A 13,045-nucleotide genomic window follows, 5' to 3' on the forward strand; every position below is an offset into this window, starting at 1 on the left:
TACCTTCACAGCCAATGACAGCTAGAAAAAAGTCTGAGATTTTTTCCTTCCCACCCTGTTTCCCTGCTGATGTCCAGGAGCACCAGCCTACAGCACACAGGAGAGGCTGCCCTTACCTCTGGGCATCGGGCTGGGAAATGGCATTGACCACAGCCTCCACTGCTGTGTCAAAGAGCTCTGGGTCCTGCAGAGAGGTGAAAGCTGCCTGGATGAGGTTCTCGCAGTCCATCAGCGGGATCTCCAGCTGAACCCAGCTGGAGAAGCACTTCAGTACCTTCTGCTTGATGAAACCCGGGGAGTCCTGCTGCTGCAGCAGCTGCTCCAGCAAAGGGAAGACAGAGCTGCACTCCTGCGCCAGGACGCTGCGTACCTGGCCCTTGCGGTACTGTGGAAGGCGGCTGGTCTGAAACTCCTCAGGCAGCACCGTCAGCAGCTCCAGCAGCGCCAGGCAGCGTGCCCGCCCGTCCACGTTGGAGTCCTCCGCCTGGAACATGCGCACCATGTCTGCCACAGCGCAGGGCCAGGCCTCTGGCATCATGCTGAGCGCCAGGGAGGCCAGCGCCACGCACAGCCGGGTCAGCACGATCTTGGAGCCGCTGGCGAAGCGCGTGATGTGGGTGAAGAGCTGCGACTTGAGGCTCTCATACTGGTCAGCCGGGATGTCGTTCCAGTAACGGGAGATTTTAATGTGGAGAGCGCTGGCACCAAAATACTGGATCTCAGGCACCTTGTCCATGTGGAGAAGCAGCCAGCTGAAGTGCCATGCCTGGGGGGACACCTGTGCTTGCATCAGCCATTTCTGAGCCAAGTTCTTGTTCTCGATGTTTGGGTCGTAATACAGCTGATGGAGAGCCTGCAAGAGAGAGGGAAGCACCCTAGAGCAGCTGAGGAGCACCACTGTGGCCTGTCCTGCCTGGGAAAGGCTTATCAGGAAGGCTCACTAGGATGGAGCCCAGTGCCCACGCTGCCCTGCACAGCCAGCCCTCCTCCCCAGGGCAGCCTGTGTTAGCTGGCCTCCCACTTCCCATTCTCAGTGAAGCGAGAGTGATCTGGTAGCAGGAGAGGACCTGCAAAGCATCCTTCCCCTCCTCTCATGCTTCACTATAGAAATGTCTTTTCTTTAGTCATTTCCCACTGTCACCTTCACTCATACTGAATCTGCCTGCTTCCCTGCTGATGTGCCATCACTGGGGTGGGCACAGGACCCTTCTTCCACATGGGGACTGTAAGGGACATGCTGAGCAGCATTCCTGCCGTCCACTCCCACCTGCTCACTGAAAGGTGCTGTGGTCCACAGCTTGCATCCATGAGCCCATGGAATGCAAGAGTCATTGCAGATCTTTGTATGCCAGGTTATGTAGAGTCCTGAAAACCTACAGTCACTAAATTGAGGGATTAATCTCTCCATTAAGTCCCTTCAAAATATTCCCAAACCCACCCAGTTACAGCTGAGCCAAGAGAGCTGGCATCCCACCCTGCCTCTGCCACCACTTTCTGTGACAGTCCAGTGCTGCTTAGTCCATCTCTCCACATGGAGAAGGGAAACATCACTTACCTGCTCCTGCAGCTTTGTGAGATCTAGTTACTGCTTTGCATAGCTCAGATCCACATGAACAGCTTCACACAGGCTTTATTTCCAGAGGATTATTATACACATATGAAGCCCAACCTTAATTAGCTACTTATCCTGAGTGGGTACAGCCAGCAGCTAGTGAAGTTCTCGCACAAGGAGGGGAAGAATAACTACCCCTTGCCTGAACTCCATCTTCCAGCAGTGAGGATTTCTGCCTGGCACAGCACGTTTCATTTCAAATTGCTGACTGCACGCGCCAGGAGCAAGGAAAATCCATGACACCTGTCGGGCAATCAGGCATCTGTCACACCCCACCAACAAATCAGAGGATGATTGCAGCAGATGCAGGGGATTTTTTGGTGTCCCCACCCTGGCTCCAGGTCTCAAATAGCCTCCCCCTCCCCCTCTAAAAAACTCTATGAAATTCTTGCGCTTCTTGTACCCAGGAGAGGATTTAAACCCTATTTTTAAGCATGCAGAACTGGCAGCTTGGGGCACAGGAACAAGCTTCCCAAGCAAGTGCTTGTGCCTCCTGCTGCTTCCCAGCGTGAGACCAAAGAGCAGGACAATATGGTAGGAACTTTACAGAGTCGGCATTGCCTGGGTCATAATTTGAATCACTGCTGTTCAAGACTTTGTAACAGGGGAAAATGAGGATAACCTCTTTGTAAGAAAGAGGTTATGAAGTATGTCGTAGGAGACTGAGTCAGCCAGCATGGGCTGCAGAGGGACAGCGTCTGACCCACTAAAACATCTATCCTCACACAGAAAAGGTTAACTCTACATAAGCAGGACATGGGAGAGAGAAATCTGTCCTAACAGAGCAAGCCAAGGGGAGAACATGAGCTCCCAGTAGTTAGCCAAATCTTTGCTCTGTTCCCAGTTATCTTGGACTTGGATGCAGGGAACATCACTCAGCTGCTGGGGCAGAGGCATCCCCTGCAAGCAAAGCAACAATTTACTTCACTATAGAGCAGCAGCTGCAGATGTGCTAAAAGCTCAGGCACTCCTGGGGGGTAGGAATCTGGCTCCTACCCCTGCTGTTGTGCTAAGGACTGAGTCATCCTGCAGCAGGGCTGAAGCTGGAGCTCCCAACCATTACCAGCTCAGTCTCTTGCTCCCATCAGAGCTTGCTGCTTTTTTTTCTTCCCAAATAAATCTCATTTGAGATTCCCAGTAAGGCAACAGCCCATTCTTTCCCTTCCCTGATTGCTGAGCACTGTCACAAGCTGAAATGAGCAGTGCCCTCTGCATGCTCCCTACCCCAGGATCTTTCCCCACCTCTTCCTAGCCTCCATTTTTACACCTCCAAGCACATCCTAAAACATTTATTTCTTCTATTTTGAACAGTGCTACTGCTTAGAAAATTCTGGGGAGAAAAAAATCCCTATGCATCATGTATTACAAGGCACAATGTGTACACAGGAGCCCTAACCTCTAAACCTGCACAAGCTTTGTAAAACACAGATCTCGCCATGTGTGCAGGATGGACCTGGCCCACAGCTTTGGGTTTCTGACCCACAAGCTCCCCAGCTGCTCACCTGTGCTAGCAACAGAGCTGCTGCATGCCAGTCTCACATCAGGGAAACTGCCAGGAAAAGCATGGCACTGTGCATGCTCCAGGCACACCACAGTGAGCCCCAAGAGCAATGCACATGCAGGGCAGCAGAGCAGCGGTTGGCAGATACAGTCTGCCTGCTGGGAAGCAGCTGAGGGCTCATCCTCCACCTGGCTGGGGCTGCCAGTGCTGCTAGCTAAGGCCTGATCCTGCCAACAGGATCTGCTTCAAACCAGCAGCCTCTGGTGCTTCCATGTGATCATCCAACTGAATGGAGAGGAGTGAGCAACCAGGAAAAGCCCAGCATGAAGCTGAGGTGCAAGCAGGTACCAATCCTGCACACAGCTCCAGCACACACACATCCTGCACACAGCCCCATCAGAGACTCCAGCACTAGCTATGCTAAAAAACCCTGGCTGCTGCATTGTAACAATGGCAAAGGAGAGAGCACTATCATAGCTGTTCCCCTCAACACTGGGGAGATGTTACTACCTCTGCATTAAGAGGAACAGTGAGCAGTCGGGTTGCAAGACCCCTTCCCAGGCAGGGACAGCTTTCCAGATATGTGGACAGCTCTCCCACCACCACCATCCCAGCACCTTGCCTGCATCCCTGGTATTCCACCCTGTGCACAGTCCCCACTGTCACCACTGAGCTCTCTGGAGAGGCATCCACGCCCAGCAACACCAGCTCGGAGCCCTGCTCCTCCCACTCTTCCTGCAGGCTGTCTCTGGGGAGGTTTCCAGCAAAGATCCCCAAGGACACGCTGGAGCCTCCACTGCTCAGCACCTCAGGGTGAGAACGTGAGTGGTAAGATGAAAACGTCTACCAAGTACACAAAGAAATTCAGACGATGGAAGCAAAGTTAATGCTGAAAGTTCATGCTACAAGCTGTTGGAAGTTAGAAGAATATTCTGGAAAAAAGCATCTGCTCATTATCTCAGCCCACTTTTCCAAGCTCTCTGCCTGGGAGGGGACTGATTGTGGTGGCTCCTGAAAAAAGCATGGCTGTTCCTGCCTGCATGCAGGACATCAGGGGAAAAGGTAAAGGAAAAGGAAAAGGAAAAGGAAAAGAGCACGTGTCCCAGAGCTACCAACAGCACACCCCATCTGGTACTCTACACAACATGGAAGACTCTTCCAGAGGACCTCCAAGGCTGGGCATAAATACTGGGACATCTTAACTAAGCTCAAAGCAGCAGAAAAAGCCCCTGGGAGCAGACTAGGCTCTCTCCCTGGCCTACCACACATATTAGCTGAGTACTATCCTCTGCTGAGAGCATTGGGCAGGGGACTGCAAGACCCCATGCCCTGCAGAAGGCCACCTGAACACCCAGCATGCTCCTCCTTAGCAAGGAGGCACTGCCCTCATGCCAGACCAGGCACAGTATCATCTGCTGTTGGACTTCAGTCTGACCACTCTGGCCAGCACCCTGAGGCCCATCAGGAAGCACTAGAGAAGACAAGGGGAACTCATGAGCATCAAGAGGGAGAAGCAGAAGGCATGAAATCAGGTGTCGTCTAACAGGGAGGCTTTGTGCATTCCAATTTAAATGGGTAGCTGACACCAGACCTGCCTTCTCTGCAATTAGACCTGTAATGTGAGAGCTGGTAAACAGCCTGGCTGTCAGCTATGCCCTTTGGCCAGGGAACGAGCCTTCTCCAACATCAGCTCTGCTTGGCTGAAAATAATTCAAGCTTATTACGATAGCTCTTCCCTGCTCTAAAAAGCTGTGATCAAAGCCTCAGTCAAGCTTTAGTCACTGAAGCAACATCAGCCCCTCAAGTAAGCTGCACTGGTGCAGGGCAGCCTGCCCAAAAGACACGGGTCAGAGATCCCATGCTGGTTCCTTTGTCAGGTGGAATGGGAGCAGTTCAAGGAGAGTTATAGCCAAGCAGAGGCCCCTGATCTTAGACTGCACTCAGGTAGTGCAAGAGAAGAGGATCTGCTACAAGCCCAGAACCCCCAGCTCTTACCCTTCAGAGCTTCTGCAGGGAGCCCAGTGCCAGCAGGCTGTGTCCCTCACTGCAATGCATAAATGCATTAATATGGGGTACCCCGCAGAGAGGTGCTGTGTCCATGCTGTTACGGGGTGACAAGATGAGCCTCAGACACCTGGCTCTGATCCCAGAGCAGGAGTGTGCTGCCTCCTGTTTTTGGGGGCTCCATGGGGAGACTGCTGCCCTCCAAGGGCCAGTCAGCTTGAGCACAGAGCTGACAGCAGGTACGGACCTGAGTGAAGTCTGCATAGAAGCTGGGGAAACAGAAAGCTGCAAAATACATTCCTGCTCTGCTCCTGGTAGCGTGACCACAGCCACGGCACGTCAGGGGCAGCGGTGGCCACGGCCCCTTGGCAACCACCAGCCTCCTTCCAGCAGGACCCCCGGGATGTCTCCGCTGCAATCTCTCGCTGTCCTTTCTACTTGAACGCACTCGCACCGTCAGTGCTCTAGGCCTGCAACAGCACAGCCATTACCCCGGCTCTGCCAAGCGAAGGGAACATCATCCCTGCCTCCCCTGCCTGCAGCAGCTGCCCCCCCCGGCCCCACTGGGGCAGGCTGAGCAGCCAGCACCCCGGGAAGGTGGCAGCCTGCCGAGGACGGCAAATGGATGCAAAATAAAAACGGGTGTGTACCGCCAGGCATGCTGCTCCTGTTCAAGGACCCACATTTTGCCAGCAGTCCAAAAGAAAAGGGTTTTTCTCCCCTCTCCTAATAAAAGGTGCTGCCACTCTGAAGCCCCTCTTTGAGCCCAGCTTGCCCACACCAAGTCTTCGGCTGTCCAGAAGAGGCTGCAGCCCAGACATAGCTCAGCAGTTTTGGCATACCTCCCACTGCTTCACTGCCATCAGCCCTCTGCAGAGCACAGGGTGGTCCCCAGCAGGGACAGGGGCTGTGGGACAAGTGTGCACTCCCAGCAAGAGTGGGCAGGGGCCTGAAAAAACAAAGGGTGAGAAGAAACCCTGGAGATGCAAAGCCCAGGATGAGTTGCAAAGGTAAGCCAAACACCCCTGTAAATTATCCCTTGTTTCTATTCAATGCTTCCATGATGGACCACACAAGCAATTTGAGAGAGGAATTTCTACTGGAGCCCAGGCACCAATCCCATCCATTCCTGCACCATAATATATCAGAGCTGAGATGAGGCTCCAGCGATGGCCCTTGTAGAGCTCAGACCAGCACTGGACAACAAGATGCTGCTCTCTCATCCCATCACCACCACACCACGGGAAGGAGCCACATGTTCAGCCAAGGTTGGTTCTGGCTGGAATCTGCTTCTGCAATAAATTTGCTTAAACATATAACAAGGTGACTCCCTGTTTCCCTCAATTCTGCAAGAATCTCTCCTCCTAAGGCTCCCAGCTTACCATCCCCAGTGTGGCTGCCACATCTCACACATGCTGGCTGCCTCTAAGGACTAAGTGGTCGATCCACTACCAGAGGATGCCATTCCCTCACTCTCGAGTATTTGTAATTCTCTTGATCAGGTTTCTGAAGATAGGCAATAGCCTTCCGAAGAAACCAGATGCACTTGATTCCTCCTCCCTATCCTCCCGGGCAGAAGGCAGCCCCAGCAGCTGTCACATCCCCGAGGCTCAGAACCTCGGAGGAGCAGTGATCAAAGCCATCCCTCTCCCATTGCGGTAGGCTCCGGATGTCAGCTCCATGACACCCCGCCTACCCATCCTGCCGGAGAGACTCTGTGCATTCATCAGGCATCTCTAGAGAGGCACAAGGCAATCTGGAAGGCCCAGAGATGCCAGACCGCTAATGTACTAGGGAAAAGACGTCAGCAAATATTACAAACACCCCAGAGGATCAGACGCAGGACAAGGGAGGAAAGACCTGGAAGGAATTAGACAAAAAAAAGAGGGCGAGAGCCTGCACTTGGGAAATTCACGGAGGAATGGCACTGCCTTCTTTCTTATTTCAAAAAGGGAGATACTGCTGAAGCAGATTCGGCTGCACTAAGAACATGTGAGGAGGGTCTCACATTCTTCCTCTCCTGTACAATACTGCAGCATTAAGTGCTGAGGGAAACCAGTATCATAGGGCACAAGTCCTGCTTGTGCACTGCTCCTCTGAGAGGGACAGAGCAGCTTGGATTAAACATCTGCAATCCATCTTCATCACCCCAGCACCAGGCTATCAGTCACACCAGGGACAGCTCCTGGGCACACAAAAGCACAGGCAGGTCAGAAACCAGATTGCACCATTTAGGCAATGAAAGGCTGAACATTCTCACAGCCTGAAGCCCTTGGCTTTCCTAGTCTTCCCGTCCCTCCAACCCCTCCAAACACAGCAAGAGAGCCCCACTCAGCAGCAGGTGCAGGGGAAGCAGAGCCAGCCCAGAATTGCTGGACTCCCAGCAGGTCCACACAGCATGGCCATGCCAGTCAGCTCTAGCTGTGCTGAAGTCAGAGCAGCATCTAGGTCAGGCTCAGAAGAAAACAAAAAGCAGACAAGCAACCCTCAGCTAGGACTGGGGGATGTTGACACAGTAACCCTATCAAAACAGCTCAGCCCCAGTGCAGCCACGCTCCTTTCCTGTGCCATGGGAGAGCTCCCTATGGAAAAACAGAGGAAAAAAATACAGGGAGAAACTTTCAGATGGTTCCTGAAGTGCAGCACCTGAACCTGGCACCTGTCCACAGGCTTTTAGACCTGTCGGCTGGCTCTGCCTTCAGCACCTGCACCCTCCTGCCTCCCTGAAACCACTGTTCACAGCTGAAGGGATCTCTCTCTGGCACTGGTTATTCATAAACACAGCAATGATCCTCTTCAGCTACACAGGCACCCCAGAGCTCTGCAAAACCCCACTGCATAATAAACAACAGTAGGGGTACAAAAGCATTTTCCAGAGACAGAATCTTCTCCATGAAAACAGTCAGAAGAGTGTGACAGACACAGTCTCGCCAGACTGCCCTAGCTACAACTGCCACACATGATGACTTCCACTGCAGGGGACCTGGAAAAGCTTCAGCCCTCTGATTTAAGAGATAACCAGCTCCTCACGCTATTCCTAACCTCAGCACTTACCACTGACTGACTCAGAGTGGAGTCAAACCCCAACTTTAATCAGTATTCAGTATTATTAATAGAGCCATACACAAAACCTGGCAGGTGGAAGAACCCAGGCCAGTAGGTGCATCACTCATCTGCCAGCATCACTTCTGACAAAGTGGCTCTACCCACCTGCCTCCCACCAACCCCGCTCCCAGCAAGGCCCATCCTTCCTTCACTTTGTACCCCACAGACCTTCCTGGAAAAGACTGACACAGGAAGGCTCTGAGCTGCTGAACCTCTGTGTTTTTTTCTGATCCCACCCTATGCTTCTTCCCCTGTTCAGGCTCTGAGCTGCAGCCCCCCACCAGCAGCTCAGAGCCCCACTGCAGTCCACAGCTGCACCTTCAGAGGACACCACTGAGATGGCAAAGCCTGCAGAGATCAGGAGAGGCAGAGGCAGGCTGGGGGAGGGGAGATGAAGCATCCTAGAGGGCATCTCTGCCTCTTCCCAGACACTGGGAGACTAAATCCCGAGCAGCTTGGCAAGGATGAGCTGCCTCTCGGCACAGCCGCACCTCAGCCAGGCTGTGCTGGGTGCCCCCATCCTGGCACTGCCCACCCTTCCCGGGCAAGTGTGTGCCTCATTGTTGGTGCAAACAAAGGAGCGGTTTGTGTCTGAGGAAAAGAAAGGGAGTCAGAGGCAAAATCATCCGGCAGCCCTGGATGTATGCAGATTAAGCTGCAGAAGGTTGCATGAACACAGCATTTTGCAGACATCAGTTAATCCCCCAGCTGTGCTCTGTCTCCATCTCCCTGGAAGAGGTGGGCTGTGTCTCACCTGCAGCCACAAAGGCAACCAGCGCCCAGTGACAAACCTGACATCCCTGACCTGACATCTCCTGTGAGGCCAGGCAACCTACTGGGGAGGGAGGGTGTGAAAAGCTTGGGGAAATGGTTTAATGGTGGGCTTGGGAGGGCTGCACTAACCATTGGACATGATGATCTGAGAGGTCTTTTCCAACCTAAATGATTCCATGATTCTATGTGCCCACCAGCACTCCCATGAGTATTGCCTTGGCAAGGATCTCAGTCTATTCTTATAGAGGAAAAATGAGGACACTGGGATTCCCACTAACTGTCTGAGGACCAAGCTATAGATGTGCGTTGGATGTCTGGTTACAGGCTAAGTGGAAGAGTGATGCACTTGCCGTTTGCCCTTCAGGGATGCATCCTCTGCTGCCCTGCCCCCATCACCTCCAAGGTGGCCAAGGGAAGGTTTTTGCTCAGTTGCCCTCATGGGTATGCTCACTGAGGTGCCTTGTTTAGCCCCTGTGATGAACCCCAGGTCACACATCAACTGCTCAGGGCTCATCCCAGCAGCAGTGTGATGCCAGCAGGCCTTGGTTTGCCGTGGCCATTCCCTGGATCCCAGATTTCAGCAATCAGCCTCAGTCCTGTTGCCCTGCAGATACTTTGAAGGACATTGAGCATCAGCAGGAGCAAAGGGGCTGGATTCCTGGTTTAGAAAGGTATCAGTGGACCATCCGCCTGCTGAAGGCTTTTTCTAACCGTAATATCCAACAATTCCCAGCACCTAGCAAAAGTTGTTTCCTTCCCTGCCTAACGGAGACACTGATAATGGGCTTCACATTGATGCAGCTGGTTCAGCAGCCACGACCAGACTCGTGGGCTCTCCCTACCCAGCGCTGCAGCTGGCGACCTAGAGGACGCCAGTCAGAAACACACACAACCCCTCCCTTCTGCTCCCATTCCTGCCACATCATTTTCCCTCTCCGGGCTGCCCCGGCGGCTCCCCCTCCAGCCCCACGTCCCGGGCCCCAGCAGCGGCAGGCACAGGGAACGCCGCCACCGCCCTCGCCGGGCCCGGCACCGCCGAGCAGGTGCCCCCCGCTCCCCGAGTCGCATCCCCCGCAGCACCGCGGCACCATCAGCATCCCGCCGCCGAGCTCCCCCCCGCCCCGCCACGGCCACGGCTGGGCCGGCACGGTTCGCTCACCTTCTCCACGTTCTCCACGGTGAAGTCGAGGCCCTGCGGCGGCGGCGCCTCCGCCCTCCGCTCCATGGCTGCGGCGGCGCTCAGGAGGCGGCGGCGGGCGGGCGACAGCGGCGGCGCACGGGCAGCCGCATCGCGGCGGGACCCGCCTCCCCGCCCCGACGGGGGCGGTGGCACCGGGGCGGCGCGGCTCGGCGCGGCGGTCGGGCCGGGAGGCGCCCGCGGGACTCCCCGAGCAGCCCCACTGCCCGGCTCCGCTTCTCTCCGGCCCCGCCTCGCCGCTCCCCGCGGCCCCGCAGGCGCGGCCGGGCAGCCCAGGACCTGCCGCAGCGCCGCGCCGCACGCCGGGAGCGGTAGTCCCGGCCCACGCGCGTCCCCTGCCGGGCACAGCGCACCGGCACCGCGCACCGCGCACCGGCACCGCGCACCGGGCACCGCGCACCGGCACCGCGCACCGCGCACCGGCACCGCTCCCCACGCGCGGGGCGGGCAGTGCCGCCCGCAGCACCGCTCCGCACCCTCCCGCTGCCACCTCAGGGGCGCTCCCGTCCCCGTCCCCATCACGGGCACACGCAGGGGTTGGACGCGCAGCCCATCGCTTTATTGCTACAGGAAAAGGCGACTGTACAAAAATAGAGTTTATCCCTCAAATTTTACAAATAATAGAAAAAGGGGGCGGGGTGCACGGGGCGCTGCCCAGGGCTTTAGTGCAGCGCTGGGGTTAAATTACACCCGGCCCCCGGGGGCCCAAAGTCATAAATAGGAGCTGCCGCTCAAGAACAATAAATAAATAATTTAGAGTAATAAATAGTTTAGTGCCACAGCACCACGGAGCAGCCAGAGGACCCTGCCACTATCCTGGGAACCAGGCAGGGGTGGGGGTCCCAATGGGTGTCTATGACTGAACACCCTGCAGAATACTAGGGGCTGCTCCTGGTCCAGGTGCAGGCCCCCCATTCCACACTGGTGCAAATTGGCCCCACTGCATCCCTGCGCTCAGGGACACTCCTTCCCTGCACCATTGACCCCAGGGTCCCCGAGGGGACAGGGAGATTTTGCCCTCTCGGAAGCTTGGGTGATGCTTGGCCCCTGGAGCACAGGTGCAGGAGTGCCGCTGATGGACACTGGGCTGGCAGACTCTTAGGAGTGGTGGGGATGGTCCATACTCTCTTCAGCTCGTCTCCCAGGGCTGAGCCAGGGCACCTGGGCAGGAGCCTATGTAGCTGGTGGCACCAGCTGCTTGGCACTGAGCAGGAGCAGGCTTGGCCACCCACATCTCAGTCATGACTCCATCTCACCTCAGTTCTTTGTGGCCACATAATAACAGGGGCACCTGCCTCTGCCAGACTCTTGTTTCGAGCAACAGTGCCACTGCACGTGGCAAGCTGGAGTCTGTCGGCATGTGTTGAGCTGGGGCCAAGCCAGTGCCCCCCTCCTCAGCCAATACAGCTGCACTCAGCTGCTGAGAGCTTTTCCACTGTCTGCCACGTGTTCTCCACATCCATGAAGGAGACAGCCTCATAGCGGGTGGGTCGGCAGCAGGGGTGGCTGAGGACCCGCTCCTGTGGTCCCGGGGTGATGAGCTGCTGCCGCAGCAGGCTGCCCAGCGTCAGGTCATAGTTGCTGCGTGCCCGGTGGCAGGATCCACTGCAGTATTTGAAGAGCACAATCTCGTCCGAGTTGAAGCCCAGGCCCAGGTCACGCACCTTCACCATCAGGTTGCGGATGTGGCAGTTGCGCCCACGGGTGCCCCGTGAGGTCTTCCGTCCCTTTTTGGTTTTGCTGGCGCCTGGTGGTGAGCGCTCAGCACGCAGCAGCAGGTCCTCGGTGAGCTCTGTGGTGCCTGGGCTACCTGTTGTCACGTTGTCCCCTGCACATGGAGGAGATGGCATTGTCAGAACCCATCCTGCACCCAATGCCCTCCTTCTGAGTCTGCCAGTCCCCACTGTGACGTACAGATCCTTCCTGACCACCCAGCATGGCAATGGCTGGTGCCTGAGAGGGTGCATGGATGTGTGGGAAGATTCTTCCAGCCAGGAATCTTCTCATCTTCTCATTTCTAGGGCTCTGCCACATGCCCAGCATGTAGCTCAGGGACCCATGCGTTCAGATTCCCTCAGCCCAGCCCCCAAGTGCAGCCACAGCCCCACACAAGCTGGGCCCCCCATGCTCCCAACATGCACATGCCCCACACATGGGACTACCATGCCCAAGCTGGGGGACCTGTCCCAAAACGCACCGTACAACTGGCTCCAGGCAGCAGCAAGTGGTGCCTCCACACCATCCTCCGCAGACACGCTGGCAGTGGCCATGCCCCGTGGCGTGGGGGCTGTGTCCAGAGTCTCATTGCAGTGTGGTGTTCGCAGGGTGCCTGTGGCCAGCCCAGCCAGCAGTGACAGGATGGCAAAGAATCCCCACAGTGTCCCCTCCTGCAACAAATCACAGCACAGCAAGGTCAGCCCCAACCAGGGTTCCACACCAGGAATGAGGCTCCATGAGCGGGGGATGGGTGGGGATGGGGTCATGTAGTCTTGGCCATTGCAGCCAGACAGACCTGGGCTCACCTTGGGCTGCAGGTGAGTGGCAGGTCCTGCAGGCCTTCGCTCTGGTGGCCCCTGTTGCTGGTCCATGCTAGCTGCAAGCACAGAGGTCGATTTCAGTGCCCACACAGGGCTGGCTGGGAGTTGGCACATGCCTCCCCTGCTCTGGCCAAGCATGCCACCCCCTCCCTCGCCCCCCAGAACCTCACACCTTCTGCACCCCATTCATGGCCCACCCCTACCCCTCTCCTCTCCTGGCATAGCCAGGCATCCTCACCACACTGAACACTCCTTCCAAGAGACTGGGCAACTTGGGCAACCCAGCTTTTGTACAGCATCTCTCCTCAGGGGCA

General features: G+C 56.1%; 2 protein-coding genes across 5 annotated transcripts in view; both read right to left on the bottom strand.

Moving 5' to 3' along the window:
* Positions 1-10,304, bottom strand: part of IPO13 (importin 13) — a 31,342-nt gene extending 21,038 nt beyond the window's left edge. For all 3 annotated transcript variants that reach the window (XR_015805363.1, XM_014872110.2, XM_014872109.2), the window contains exons 1-2: positions 10,156-10,304; positions 117-853 (exon numbers count right to left, since the gene is read on the bottom strand). Coding sequence is in view for 2 of the 3 variants with exons in the window: in XM_014872110.2 (XP_014727596.1) it covers positions 117-853; positions 10,156-10,221 (803 nt within the window). In the remaining variant the exon portion in view is untranslated. The remainder of the gene's footprint in view (positions 1-116; positions 854-10,155) is intronic.
* Positions 10,305-10,749: 445 nt separating this feature from the next.
* On the bottom strand, positions 10,750-13,045 carry ARTN (artemin). Of its 2 annotated transcripts, XM_088169541.1 has the most exons (4): positions 12,982-13,045; positions 12,717-12,787; positions 12,392-12,581; positions 10,750-12,022 (listed from the first exon to the last, which is right to left on the bottom strand). In XM_088169541.1, the coding sequence occupies exons 1-4, from the start codon at positions 13,028-13,030 to the stop codon at positions 11,589-11,591; spliced, it is 744 nt and encodes a 247-aa protein (XP_088025667.1). In that variant the 5' UTR covers positions 13,031-13,045; the 3' UTR covers positions 10,750-11,588. The 2 variants fall into 2 exon arrangements, with proteins under 2 accessions (XP_088025667.1, XP_014727696.2); XM_014872210.2 differs by lacking the exon at positions 12,982-13,045 and having other exon boundaries at positions 12,717-12,847.

Source organism: Sturnus vulgaris, chromosome 9, assembly GCF_052056855.1.
Source record: "Sturnus vulgaris isolate bStuVul1 chromosome 9, bStuVul1.hap1, whole genome shotgun sequence".
NCBI classification, from domain to species: Eukaryota; Metazoa; Chordata; class Aves; order Passeriformes; family Sturnidae; genus Sturnus; species Sturnus vulgaris.

Bases quoted from the DNA above. Each gene is read 5' to 3' on its own strand.
- ARTN (XM_014872210.2), bottom strand. From the start codon at position 12,845: ATGTGCCAACTCCCAGCCAGCCCTGTGTGGGCACTGAAATCGACCTCT. The intron at 12,582-12,716 runs GTGAGCCCAGGT...GATTTGTTGCAG, and splicing joins CCACTCACCTGCAGCCCAAG to GAGGGGACACTGTGGGGATT. The intron at 12,023-12,391 runs GTGCGTTTTGGG...CTCCATGTGCAG, and splicing joins TGCCTGGAGCCAGTTGTACG to GGGACAACGTGACAACAGGT.